This window comes from Mauremys mutica, chromosome 1, assembly GCF_020497125.1.
Source record: "Mauremys mutica isolate MM-2020 ecotype Southern chromosome 1, ASM2049712v1, whole genome shotgun sequence".
Classification (NCBI taxonomy): Eukaryota; Metazoa; Chordata; order Testudines; family Geoemydidae; genus Mauremys; species Mauremys mutica.
This window is the reverse complement of record NC_059072.1, coordinates 373,365,032-373,379,852: the sequence shown is the minus strand read 5'-3', so window position 1 is coordinate 373,379,852 and position 14,821 is coordinate 373,365,032. Positions and strand designations below refer to the sequence as shown.

At 38.2% G+C, this 14,821-nt stretch overlaps 1 protein-coding gene across 1 annotated transcript in view; it reads left to right on the top strand.

Moving 5' to 3' along the window:
* Positions 1 to 14,821, top strand: part of LOC123375050 (BRCA2-interacting transcriptional repressor EMSY-like) — a 53,942-nt gene that overhangs the window by 10,646 nt on the left and 28,475 nt on the right. The window contains 5 exon segments of the mRNA XM_045025629.1: positions 2,125 to 2,300; positions 3,861 to 4,013; positions 8,015 to 8,274; positions 12,073 to 12,273; positions 12,275 to 12,350. Of these exon segments, the coding sequence (XP_044881564.1) occupies positions 2,125 to 2,300; positions 3,861 to 4,013; positions 8,015 to 8,274; positions 12,073 to 12,273; positions 12,275 to 12,350 (866 nt within the window).

Here is a 14,821-nt window from a genome sequence, read left to right as displayed (position 1 = left end):
AGAGCTTACAGTCTAAATAGATAAGACCAAACAGAAGGTTGGGAAACTGATATAATGTATATGGAGGGTGAACAATGTGATGGCTGCAGACGTCATGTTTGTGCCATGATTTTAGTTTTGTTTAAATCCTTTTGATGGGGTTACATTAGGAGGGTATTAGCTAAATGGAAGGATAAAGGATCTTTGGTGACCTTGAGGGATCGGGTCAGAGAGGGTGGAGCAAACAGGCAGTCAGCACTGAGGAAAATGTTTGGAGTGAAAATTTCAGAAAGTCTGTCATCACTGTCCATTGGTCCCTGCTTAAACTGCCATATGCAGCTGTTGTGGCAGCTTCAGTTTTGGCTGGCCCCTCGCTGCGTTTTCTTTCCCAAAGCCCACAATTGCTATGGAGAAGGGGATTCCCTGTGGGTCCTAGTTCCTTGAGGAGTGGGGAGTTCTCAGGGGTGGGTCTCAGTTCTGGAGGGAAGTGTGGCCTGGCTGGGCCATATTTATCCCCCAGTTCAGCAGGACATGGTTGAACTGCTTTCTGCAGCTGTTGTGTCAGTTTCAGTCTCTAGCAGGCTCCCTACAGTTTTTTCCCCAAAGACCGCATGATTGGGAGAGAAAACTGGTGCTCACTTATCTTTAAGTGAGATACTTAGTACTCTTAGTATATAAAAGTAGTTTTCAGAATGAAATAAATGGCTTGAGAGATTTTTATTTTATTTTAAGGGGGAAAGAAATGCCTTAAATTATTTAATGTTCAGCTAGAGTATAAGAATTTCTCTTTATTTTCATAAGTGAACATAATAGAACAGCTATAGATTTTAAATGTGAATCTTACAACTCTGAAATTATAGGGGAAAAAACAATAAAATAATCATGTATAAGGAGCCTATCATATCAGTTAGCAATATTTATGACTCACCAAAAGTGGCATATTCTTTTGTAAACTGTCATTCAAAAGTTTCAGGTTTAAAGGCTTGGAAATAGTCTGTTCTATTAGACAACTACATAGCATAGCAGTTTAGATTTTTTTTCTTTAAAAAAAAAAGTGAATAAGGAATAGCGTATGTATTGAAACAATCAGGATTGACTTCTTAAATTGAATTTCCTGTTAAATGATGATGATGTCAGCCATTTGCAAAACTCATGCAGTTTCTGCCTCAAGGGGATTAAAATCTAGGACACATAGTAGGAAACCCAAAGGAGGTGCTAGTTTATGGAATGCCATATCTTTTTAAAAATCTCTTTTCTGTCTTTCTCGCTGAGAAATAATGTAGCGGAGAGCCCATTTGGCTGATGCGGATTAATTCTTAATGATGCTAGGAAAGTGCAGTGTTACCGTTAGATATATTGGAGTTAGCACTCTTAATATAAACTCATGTTTGCAGTTATTTTCAACAAAAACATTTAAAATTTTACCTCAACTGATGCTAATCAGTAAGTACTGTAAGAAAATTTATGGAAGATGCTGAAACAAATCTGGGTCTAACTGAGAAATAGATGGACTAATTAGTGCTGCTCTTTTTACTAGTTACTTAGTACTGTTAGCCAGAGTTAAAAGTAGTTCTTCAGTATGTGGTAATAAATCAAATGAAACTCTAATTGAAAATTATAGTCTACAGTTCTGGCTTCATTGATTCAGTGAAATGGTCATACAAAACAGAAGCATTTCTGCCCAGCAGAAAAAGGGGATAACATGATTCTTAAGTATTCTATTTTGTCTTCAAACATTGAGGCTAATTGGAAGTTAAGACCAGGTAGTTGGCCTCTGTTAAGTGAAATGCACGGGCTGAGTCATTTGACATGTTGCAGTCTTGTTTGGGCTATTGTTATTGGGCTTAGAATACTTTTAATTAAGTAGAATGAGATCTGCCTTATAAACGATTATTTCTACAGCACACTTAGTTTGATGGCTGTTTCATGAACATTGTGCTTCTGATTTTTTAGTTAGTTCGAGGAGTATAATATGCACTAATTTGCAAGACTGCCTTTTTAGTTATGATTTACTGTACATATTCTAGGTTGTCACTAGAAGAAAAATCCTGTTATCTAGTAGCTTTTCTCTATTGGAAAAGCATATTTAGTCAGTAAATATGCTGGATAAGAGAACACTTTCACATAATAGGCATTTCTGTTTAGTATGTCTGGACCGAACAGCTCTTCAGAATGGTCTATAGAAGGTCGTCGACTGGTACCGCTGATGCCACGGCTGGTTCCACAAACAGCCTTTACTGTAACAGCTAATGCTGTTGCCAATGCAGCTATTCAGCACAATTCATCTCTTCCAGTTCCTGCAGAAACTGGGAACAAAGAAGGTGAGGGAATCCCAGTATCTTACTGCAAGTAGTGACGCTGTGAGAAGAATAATTGCACATTTTAAAGGGACACTGTCAGCTAGCTTAGATCCAAAGTGTGTAGGTTATATTTTAAACAAACAAACAAACAAAAACCCTGTTCTTTAATTTTCATATAATATTAATAGAAATGTTTTCATGAAATCTGATTGGATTTGCAGTCCCTTTTGGAATTTTTGCAACCTAAATGTAGTATTGTGCTAGTGCAGCGGTTCTCAAACTGGATCGGAACCCCAAAGTGGGTTGTGACCCTATTTTAATGGGGTCGCCGGGCTAGCTTAGACTTGCTGGGATCCGGGGCTGAAGCTTGAGCCCCGCCACCTAGGGCTGAAGCCCAAGGGCGGCACAGCTCAGGTTACAGTCCCCCTGCCAGAGGCTGAAGCCCTTGGGTTTTGGCTTTGGCTCCCCCATCCAGGGCAGCGGGCTCAGGCAGACTCAGACTTCAGTCCCCCCTCCTGGGGTCGGGTAGTAATTTTTGTTGTCAGAAGGGGGTCGTGGTGCAGTGAAGTTTGAGAACCCTTGTGCTAGTGCATTAGGAACCGGAATATGAAATTGACTAAAAGCACAAAGGAACTTGACTGGTTTACTGTCTATGCCAAGAAAGCGGCAAAAATGTAAACCGCATACGTTCTAAATGTTTTGAAGATGTAAAGCGTGGCAGTTGTTATAAATGGTGCAAAGTTAAATTACTAAAAATGAAAGAAATAAAGAAGTTGTTACAGGTCCCTTTAAGGTATAGTGATATTCAGAAAAGTGACTTTGCAAAAATGATGTGGATATCCATTCTTATTTTGTCCCTCCACATCAAACGTACTAAATTAACAAGTCAAAAGATGCCTCCCCCATCCTCCCCATACCCCCTATGCCATCTAAGCTGCAAAGTTTTATTTTATTTTGTTTTAGGGGTTTAGTTACAGTATATTTACACAGTTACAGAAAACCTAACACTTCTCGAATTAGTTTTTTTCTGACAGATTTGGGAAACAGTATACCACCTGCTTTCTCTTACTACTACTTGTAAACATCAGTGTTACAGCAATTAAACAAGGAAAACCATTTTAAAAGACATTAATCTGTCTTAATTTAAAGAGGGTTTTCAGATTGATTCTAGGACTGACATGCCAGTGAGCACAATGCAGTAACAATTTTATATTTATATCACTGATCTACACAAGAGTCCTAAGCACATTAAAACAAAGTTAATTAAAATACTAAACACATACAAGATAAACTATGATGTAAAACACACAATCAGTAGAGAAGAAAATAATATCAATGGTGTCTTTAAGGTCTTCTCAAATAAAAAACATTTTAAAATCTGCTTTGAAAGCCGCTAATTCTATGGTCGTTCTTGAGTCAGAGCGGCCAGCACTCCACAGTAGCAGGACAGCAGAGGCAAGGATGTGGATAATGACCCAATAAGCCTTAAGCTTTAATTTATCTTCAAAGCTGTCAAAATAGTGCTAGGATAATGGAATTCTTTACTTTAGTTATGTGGAAGGTGTCTTCTCTCCTCTTCAGTGGTGGTTTGCTATTCCTACACAAGTACCACTTCAACCCCAACATCTACCCCTGTTCCAAGTGGCAGTGTAGCAACAGTGAAGTCCCCCAGACCTGCCAGTCCAGCCTCCAATGTAGTCGTCTTGCCAAGTGGAAGTACTGTTTACGTCAAAAGTAAGTGATACCAGTAACTTTGATTAACAAAACAGGAAGGGGATGGTCTTGTGATTAAAGCACAGGACTCTGAGCCAGCTAATCTGGGTTCTAAACCCAGCTCTGCCTCAAGTTTACTGTGTGACTTTGGACAAGTCACTTTACTGATAAATACACTAAGGCACAAAGATGTTAAAGTGGGACTAATACTTCCTTTCCTGATAAGGGTATGTTGAGGCTCAATTCATTGATTGAAAAATACTCTGAGATATTTTGATGTCTGGGTTAACAGAAGTGCAAAGTATGAAAAATAAAACCTAGGAATTTCCATGCAATAGTGGATCATTTGTCCATCTAGTTCGGAATTTTGCCTCTGATGTGGTCATACCTAATGCTTCAGAGGAAGGTTTCCCTTCCACCTCTTCCCCAAAGTATGCACCTGGCCTACAGTGCAATCATTTATCATTTGTGGGAAGGAGGAGAAACCCTTTTTCCCTTCTCAGATGAGCAGGAGAATTTCTAGGAATATCATTTTCCTACAAGCACTCATGTGCCCTAAAGCAGCAAGTGATATGGCATGTCAAGGTAAAGGGCCAAAGCCTTACCTGATGTAAATCAGCTAAGGATTTGGCCTTTGTGGATATTACCAGAAGAATATAAATTTAAAATAATATAGTTTTCCTGCTGTTTTTTTCTGAGCAGTAGCTGAACTTCTAAACAAACTACACAACTAACCTCACCTAGGGATTCTATTATCATTTACTTGCACAGTGCTCTGGCTTGCATACTACCACAGTTTTGCTGTGTGTTGGGAAGTACTGGCTTAGAAACCAACTACATCATTTGACTATTCCTGCTATCAGGGTGCATAAAAATTGATGACTATAAAATAATCAGAAATCAGATTTTTTTAATTTAAATCAGATTTTTTATTTAAATGTGTATATATATTTTTGTTTAAAAATAAACCTATCTAAAATTAAATTTGAAATTGATAACCTGTGTTAAGGTGTAAATGAGCTATAATCTACTGAAATAATTTAAATAAAAAAATATGCTGCATCAATGAGCCCTCCTCAAATTTTTATTTTGCTTTTAATTACATACAGAATCAGAGAGGAAACAACTTTTGGGGTCAACTCAAGCTTTATAAATGTCACAATGTAATGTAATGTAATTAAGTCATTATCTGTTATTATTTTCAGTCTTTTATAATGGAGTGAATGCGATTTACATTTTCCAGAAAAGCTTTTGCTGTAACTAAACTGAAACCAAAAGTAATTAGCAGGTGCAGAGAGAATCTTTTCTTCATTTTGACTAGTTCAGTCAATATTGAGAAAATGATTGGGAGTTGAAAAAGGAGGAAAGTTTGTCTAAGAATAAAAGCCAAGTGGGAGATGATGAGAATAATTCTAAATACTTGAAGGATATCAGGTCAGATTTTCAAAGGTATTTAGGCACCTGAAGATGCAGGTAAGTGTCTGCCGGGATATTCAAAAATGCCTAAGCAGGTTAGGCAGTTAACTCTTACTGAAATCACCTTAGAAAGGCATGTAAACATCTTTGCAATATTTGGCCCACAGTGACCAGAAACAAGCTGTTTAAAATGCAAAACATGTTTTGGTAAACTTGTTTTCTTATGTATCCAGCACATTTTAAGGTAATTTTATTTAACGAAGAAACAATTTAAAAATGCTGCTTTTGTACAGTTTTAATTTAATCCCAAATTCCATTCAAGTGCAGCTTGACACAAATGCCAGGTACAAATTACCACCTAATACATAAGAATGGCATCAATTCACCATTTTCTAACATTTAAAAAAAAAAAAAGAAGAAGAATTTGAATAAATGTATGTTAAGCTATATGAATACTAAAATACATGTACAGATATAGTATATCCTCCTGGTTAGGAAAAAAAAATACCAAATTTAGTCTAAAGGTTTTTATTTGGTGGGAAATCAACATGTTTTAATGCTTATATCAACCAGTGAGAATAAACCTTTCTTTAGAAAAATAATTAAAAAGTACAAATGCAAATGGAGATTAAAATTGATTATTTAAATCAAGATTTCCTACTTGTAGTTATAAATCAGTTGGATTTAAATCAGTCTGTCCTACCTACTATAGAAAGGTACATTGTTTCAGATGTAAGATCTAGAAAAATGGATGTTCTCTTAGCTCAAACAACTGAAATCTAAACCTTAAAAAAAAATACCATCACATAATAATGACTCAGCCTACGATTTGGTCACGAAGGTCGTGGAAGTCACGGAATCCGTGACTTCCGTAGACCTTCATGACTTCAGCTCACAGTGGCTGGGAGCTGCAGGGCACCCCACTGCCGATGGTGGCCAGGAGCTGCAAGGTACCCCCGCCGCCTGCGGTGGTGGGAGCTCCCCAGCGGTCCCCAGTCCCACAGACGGAGTGGGAGGGGGGAGGGATCGCCCGTAGCTCCCCAGCCTATGCACGGGCGGCGGGGGATTCCCCCGCAGCTCCTGAGCCGCTGCGGGCGGGGGTCCCTTCCTGCTCCCAGCCACTGGGCCCGGCAGGGACCGCAGTTCCCAGCCACAGCAGGGCAGGATGCTGGACCCTCCTCCTTCCCCATTTTGTCATGGACGTTTTTAGTAAAAGTCAGGGACAGGTCACAGCTTATGTGAACCTTTGTTTATTGCCCATGACGTGTCCATGACTTTTACTGAAAATTTCCATGACACAATCATAGCCTTAGTAATGACTGTAGGACTGGTCTGGATTCAAACAAATGATACAAGGATGAAAAAATCTCAATCCCCTAAATCAGCCAATCCCTCAATTTTTTGCATTTGAATTTTTGCTGAGAGCAGATTTAATTTTCTTTTGCAAGATGAGGGTCTGAGAATGAGTATCTCCAGCCATCTTGTACAAAGTTGAACTGAAGGCATTGAGTGTGTTTTTCAACTCATCACCTTTGATTTATGTGATTGCCCATAAGCATGGCATCATGCCTGAATGAGGTATTGTCAAAGGTGGTTACAATACACATCCATGCATATTAATGTCTGACATTCTGTGACCCTTTTGGCCAGTTGAAGTAAGAGAATCTTGGACAAGGTCTAGTGTTTTATGAAAGTTGTGCCATACTGCTTATCAAGGTCAAAAGAGCATGTTCTAGAAAGCTAGTGTCAGTGGTTCAGCGGAGTGTTACAGCAGATATATTTTCTGCACCTGAGGTGGGTGATTGTGGGGGTGAAGAAACTTTTTTGAGGCAAAAAGTTTCTTTTGCAGGATTGCAAATTGGTAAAAGTTTTGCTTTTTGGCATACAGTGAGTAAAATGTGCTAAAATAGTCACTGCTTCAAACTGCTAAAGGCACAAGTTGGCAAAGTGGGATGTGGTCTTGGCAGCAGGAATGCATCATTTGATAAATAGATCTTCAGAAGCTATTTGAAGGAGAAAGGGATGCTGCTGCAAGTATACTGGGTTGCATTAAAGAAGGCACAAGGGATAAGGGGGGCATGGTGTGACGAAGCCAAGGGGGAAATATTAGTTACATTTGTATAATTGCCATAATAACTGCTGGAAAAGCTGAATGTGGCATTCTGAATAGGAATGCACTTGAAAAATGTCTCCCCACCCCCCTCACACATATGCAGTCTCATTAGTGTAACTTGTGCCATTTTTACACAGACTAGCAAAACCCCAACATTGGCTGTTACATTCTTTTAATTTCTTATCCGGAATTAAACTGCAAAATTACTCAGTACCCTTGGTTGTTTGTTTTTTTAAGAGAAATTCAGTATTATGACAGCAAGTGTGATCTGTGGGAGGGAATTGGAACAGCTGATTCTGTTCTCAGGTCTGTCATGGACTTGCTGTGACCTCTGGAAGGTTTTATCTTCTCTCTGCCTTGTATTTTCCCATTTGAAAATGGATGTAGGACTTAACAAGCTTAATGTTGTTAGAAAGCACTTAATGTTATTAGAAAGCAGTGAGAGATGGTCAGATGAAAAGCACTATATAATTGAAAAGTCCTGTTCTTCCAGGTGTCAGCTGCTCAGATGATGATGAAAAGCCCCGTAAAAGGCGACGAACTAACTCTTCTAGTTCCTCCCCTGTTCTTCTGAAAGAAGTCCCGAAGGCTGTCACTCCTGTCACTAAAACTATCACGGTGCCTGTAAGTGGCAGCCCCAAGATGAGTAATATCATGCAGAGCATTGCCAACTCCTTACCGCCACACATGTCTCCCGTGAAAATAACGTTCACTAAACCCTCAACACAGACGACAAACACAACAACACAGAAGGTATGTGGGGGAATCTGCCAAGCATTATGTAATTGTATTTCCGTCAATGAATAAAACATAATATTTAGCTTTTTCTGCTCTACAAACGTGTCAAGCTATATTTTAAGGATTGTTCTTTGGGTAAGATAATCCCTCTTTTTAAAACAAAAATCTTATGTGAATTTAGTGCGCCTTTGTGTGAAGGGACCTGGATTGACAGTCCTGGAGACTGAAGCCCTCTTTTTATCCACAGAACAGGTACAGCACAGGCAGTGGGAGTGCAAGCTTCCCCCACACTGCCCCACCAATGTGCATCAACCCTGACCTGAAGGGATCCCTTCTAGGGATGAGAGGGAATTTAGTCTCCATGCTCATTCAATTATTGGCCTCTCTGGTGAGACTGCCAACAAGTTGCCAGTTAGTACCTTTTGTGGTGTTGGGTTTTGTGATATGGGCACTAGTCCACTGAGAACTGGATCACATAGGCCAATGAGCAGCCATCAGATGGTAACAACTTGTGGTCAAAGGTAATCTTTCTTATTTCTCTTTTCCTTAATTAAAATTATTCTATTTTTGCAGTAGTAAGACTCGACCAAACCCAGTTTTCTGTTTCCATGGCCCACTCTACTTTGTGTAGGAAATCATGCCTCCAGGAGGCCTGAGATCTCTCTTTGGCCCAGCAGGACTTGTTGCTAGATCTGAACAGAGATTGTGGGGATGTTGTTTTCCTTTTCATTCTACTCCCTTTACATAGTATTGTGGCAGTTGAGATCAGCCTAGGTACTCAAACTAACAGTGCCATATTTGACCATAATGGGGCTGGAGGCAAGCAATCCTCAGCTGTAGAATATTTTTTAAATGGATCCTGCATTTGTTGATTTCCAGATCATACTGCAAGACCTACTTGTTCTCTCAGACTTTTGGGGAGAGAGTTTTAGATTTTGGACTGGTCCTAAATGACATTTTGTTTTTGATTTTGTGGGTCCAGAGTATTGGCTGGATGTATTTTAATTAACTAAAATAAATGAATCCTATCTAAATTTAAAACACAATAGTGACAGTGGAAACCAAGTTCATTTTTTGGCGTATCTATTGATTTCAGTAGATTTACATGAGAGATTAATTTGACCTTTGACACAGAGTATTGATTTAGATTAGCCTCTAGAAAGCATTTTTCAGATGAGAGATTCTTGACTTTTGAGCCCCACTCACCACCATAATCTTTGTGTTAGACTCAGATTTACTTTCTAACTTTATGTGGATTAGCACACTTCCCATGTCCTGATTTTGGACACTTAGTTCAGTGCAGTAACTTCCTACATTTTAGTATGCAGTGCATTTATTCCTGGCCTTCCATAATGTCTGTTCAGTTGTGTAAAGTTAGGGGATGCTTTCATTTAGTTCCCTGAAGTCCAGAAGTATCACTGCTCAAACAAATGTCTGCTGGAAAAACATTCTGGATAATGGCATGCAAATGAGCATGAGCACATCAAATATAAGGTCTTGCTTTCCATGCAGCAAATATTATTTAGATTAAAGTCTAGTTTAACCAGTGACAGAACATTTGTCGGGATGAACACAAGTTTTGCGTTGGGGTAATTTATTGTTTATTCTTCAAGCTAGTTACATTTAGTACAGTTCGGGGCTTGGTGTACTCATACATATTATTATCCATACTACTTATACATCTTATTCCTTTTTCAGAGCAGGTGCTTTGAACTCTGTAAATAAAGTTTTAGCCTGTGCTTTAGTATCGTCTGTATTCAAAATGAAATTGAAAAGCATAGATTATAGAGGAGGATGTAGTAATTCAAGATGAAATAGACCTGCAAAGGAAAGGTACAGGCACAAGATAGGATATTAAGCTATTACAATCTGATGATTCACTGTCCTTTCTGAATGGAACAATAGGTGCCATCTTTTTGAAAATGGAAATACTGTTAATTATATCTTTCACTCAGGCCTTTGCAGAAAGGTATTTGTCACTTGTTCTCAAAAACCTTCCAACAGATAATATTTCTCATTTTGCTTTATATGCACAGTTCAGTTTAAGTGAAATCTCACTCAGGTCCCATGCTAATACACAACGACAAGATCTAAACTTGTTCTAATAGGAAGTGTAGTATTTGCATATTGCATAATTTCTTATTGTGATACTCTTTTAAATTCAGTTTGTATATCATACTTTCCAACCAAAGCGATAATGCTACTTTAGTAATTTTAAAGAATTACTGAGGTTTGGGATTAGGTTTGAATTTGATATGCAGTTCTTTAAACAATAAGTGATGTGGAATGTGGTTCTTGAATTCTTTTATAACAGTTTTCAGGATTGTGGTGATATTTCAGTAGAGTGGAGGAAAATTCATAGATTCCACTGAAAGATGTCAATGCTCTTCCATTTTTCTATTGCATAAAGCTTTATACAAAGGAGGACAATCTAGTTAACTACTCTTACTAGTCAAGTCCAGTGGCAACTGTTACCCTCGTGTCTTTTTTCAATATCTCTTGACCAAATTTTTGGCATTTCTCAAAACTGCCAAGATTAGCTTCAGTATATATTCAATAAATGTCTTTAACAAAATAAACAGATGTTCCTCTTAAAAATCTGAATAATTTACTGTCGGTCAGCTAATCAGATAACCTTTTACCAGTGAAAGGATGCTATACAATTTCAGTATTCCTCACTAGATTCTTTACATATGTGACAAAATAATATCTAAAAAGTATAATAGCTCAGACCCTCACTCCTTAATAATTGTACTTTAGAGGAATATTCTGCTTTCTAGTGTCCCACTGTATAGGACAGATGAGTATTCCTTAGGTTTTATGTGGCTTATACAATATATGTTTCTGTTTTAACTTGTATGTATATATGTAATATATAGCATGCAGTATATTGTGTATGCACATACACAGTAAGATCAAAACAAAATGTTATGTGTATATGTTATGTATGTGTATGCAGATCATAAAACAATTAGTTTCTCAAACCAGACAATTGCATAGGAGTAAAATCTTTCTCTTGAAAGGTCAGAATGAATTCTAGGTATTTCAGTGATCAGTCAGGTGCAATTGTAATTCACTAGGTACAGCATTTTTTTATCTGCAGACAAGTGGTGCCCCGAGAGGAGGAATTTCCTATCTATCTTTAAAACATCCATAGATTATCGGATAAATTGCTTCTGATCCCTAAAATGGGTGGTTCACTGATAAGTATTAGGGAGGGACAAACTTATTGCACTGATGAGAAATGTAATAATCATTTAAAAAATAGGTTTTGATCCATATAGCTAAATGATCAACTGTTGGCAAACAGTTAAATAGGTTATTAAAGAAAGAATTTATGCTTCTCGTTGCCAGGTCTTGGGATATGTGCAGGTTTGGGAGAGTGATGGTTAAAACCCTCCTGAAATTCCAGAAATGGAGCAGTTTTGAGTGATGGTGATAGTCAGGCTTCAGACTTTATGCCCCAGTGTGATGAACTGAGACATTTCACACCTGTCTTGTTTCAATTTGTCAGCAACATCAGATAACACTACTTTAGTCACATACATACTGTTTTCTTCATAACCAAAAAGCAAAAACGTATCCATTTTAAATGAAAATATAGTCCCTTCAGAAAGTGATGGATTAGCTGCCCTGCCTCCAACTAAGAGAAACTTTTTATTTGCTGCTGGCAAGTGTATTCAGATCTGCAAATGAAACTCTAAACTAAGAGCACTAAAACTAAATACGATTGCTTGTGTTTGTTGTGTATTACTAAGTTGCTATAAAACTTCTAAACACATGTGATTGATTAATTAATTTTTATTGTTTCAGGTGATCATAGTAACCACCTCTCCAAGTTCAACATTTGTACCCAACATTCTCTCCAAGTCTCACAACTACGCAGCAGTCACTAAGCTTGTTCCAACATCCGTCATTGCCTCAACTACTCAGAAGCAACCAGTGGTTATAACAGCTTCTCAGTCCTCTTTGGTCAGTAGCAGCAGTAGCGGCAGCAACTGTTCCACTCCCTCTTCCCACTCCAAATACCATTGCTGTGACTGCTGTGGTGTCATCAACACCGTCAGTGGTTATGTCAACGGTAGCACAAGGTATGACAGTTATTTATCAAAACCAGTTATTTTTACTGGTATAGTAGCCCTTATTTGAGCTTCCTTTATTTCCCTGCCTGCTTGATGATTCTGTTTACTGCTTAAATGTTAATTGAGCAGACCACACATTCCTTTGTTTGAGACAGATTTGTTTGCTGCTAATCTCAGTACATATACTTTGTAAAGTGCATGGAAAACAATAGGTATGCATCTGATTCTCAATGCAGCCAATCCACTGTATTCTATAACCAAATCCTTAATCCAGATTTCTTCTCTTCCCCTCAACAATTAATATATGCAAATTGTATAGTTCCAAAGTGAATCTTGCCAGAAAATATTATACAGCTTTCCACTGTGAAGGTAACTTAACTGCGGTATTAAAAACGTGTAACCGCAAACTGACTTGTATTGACCTTTAAAACACGCCCTGTGATAATGAAGGGGGTGGGGGAGTAGCTCCCTTTTATGGACACCCAGCCAGCCGGTTAGCTATAAAATCCCTGTTAGTTGCTGTTCTCTACTTGCTTTACCTGTAAAGGGTTAAAAAAAAGTCCACAGGTAAAGGAAGGCACCTGACCAAAAGAGCCAATGGGAAGGCTAGAACTTTTTAAAATTGGAAAAAAACTTTCCTTTTGTGTCTGTTGTTGCTCTCCGGGGAAGAGGGGAACAGGGCAGCAGTTATGCTATGAGAAGCTGAAGGCCAGGTATGAAAATCATCAAAATCATACCTAGAATTGTTTACTTAGAACCCAGATATGTAAGTAGATCAGAAAATGTGTAGAAAGATGTGATTAGGTTTATTTTGTTTATTTCTTATGGCTTGTGGATTCTTCTGTGCTAACCCCAGATGCTTTTGTTGCTTGTAACCTTTAAGCTGAACCTCCCAAAAATATTTTGTGTGCTTAATTTTTGAAATTACTCTTAAAAATCTAGCAATAGCCTGAGTTTTCAGATGTATTTTCTTTCTTTTTCTTAGTAATAAAATTTACCTTTTTTAAGAACAGGATTTGGATTTTTGTGTCTTAAGAGGTTTGTGCACATGTTTTGTAGTTAGCTGGTGGCAGCAGCTGATTTATTTGTTTTTCTTTCTCAGCTCTTCCCCATATGGGGTGTGAAAGGGCTTGAGGGTACCCCACAGGAAGGAATTCCCACGTGCACCTTCCCGGGTTCCAAGGGGTTTTGCATTTGGGTGGTGGCAGCATCTACCCTTCCAAGGTCAGAGAGAAGCTGTAACCTTGGGAGTTTAATACAAGCCTGGAGTGGCCAGTATAATTTTTAGAATCCTTGTGGGCCCCCACCTTCTGCACTTGAAGTGCCAGAGTGGGGAATCAGCCTTGACACTCCTCCTACCCATCCCCGATATGAAAAATAACTAAATTTTCTGGGGGTAATCTTTTGGGGAAATTTGTTTTTGTTTAGACAGGCTCACCAAATTAAACCCAAAAATAGATAAATCATAATACTTGGCATATCTAGTCTTCAGATCACTTTTTGAGTATTTACCAATTAATCCTCATAACGTTTCTGTGAGGTGGAGAAGTATTTATACATTTTATCCCCATTTTAGAGTTAGGGAAACTGAGTAGAGAATGGGTTACCCAAGGTCAGAGGGAATCTGTTGGAGTTGGGATTGAAATCAGGAGTTGCTGGCTTCTAGTCATAACTAAATATGCTAGATCACACTGTCATAAAGTACTTCTTCAAGGCCCATATTCTTCATTTTCTTCCCCTTCTCCCTTTTCTCCTAAGAGTGTTCACAGCCCCTTTTGGAACCCAAAGGATTCCCCTGCTGTTTTCCTGCATTTCCTACCCTGTCTTTTCCTGTATTGCCATGAACTTTTCTTTTGGTATAGGATGATTTGATTTAGGTTCTTCTATAGTTTGTCTGCATTCTTAATTTTGGTCAGAGGAGTTCAGAAGATAGTGATGCAAGGCATTTTTTTCCCTTACAATATTTCTGAGGAAACCTTTGCGTTTATTATTTTAACTACCCCCACCCAGAGCACTCAAGATTCAGTCAGAGGTATATAGTACAAGTCATGGACAGGTCACAGGCTGTGAATTTTTGTTTACTGCCCGTGACCTGTCCATGACTTTTACTAAAAATACCCATGCCTAAAATGTAGTCTGAATCACTATTACTATACAGGATTGTTATACCTTGATAAATAGACTTGGATTTGCTTACCTTGTTCAAGACTGCTTCTGATTTCCAAGTTATGTATTGCACACATCTTGTGAAATAGAGGGCGTTAGCTGGTTATCCTTCCTAAGACTACCACTCACATTGTCAAACATTCTCGGTTAGTGTTAATGCTCTTGATGTCCCCATATTTTCTTTCAACCTCTAACAGTTTTTATTGTACTGTAAATTTTTTATTGTCTTGCAGTTTAAAAAAGGTCAACCTTGAAAGGGAGGGGTTATGTTAATTATACTTCAAAAAACACAGAGTAGCCTGCAAGCTCTTTGG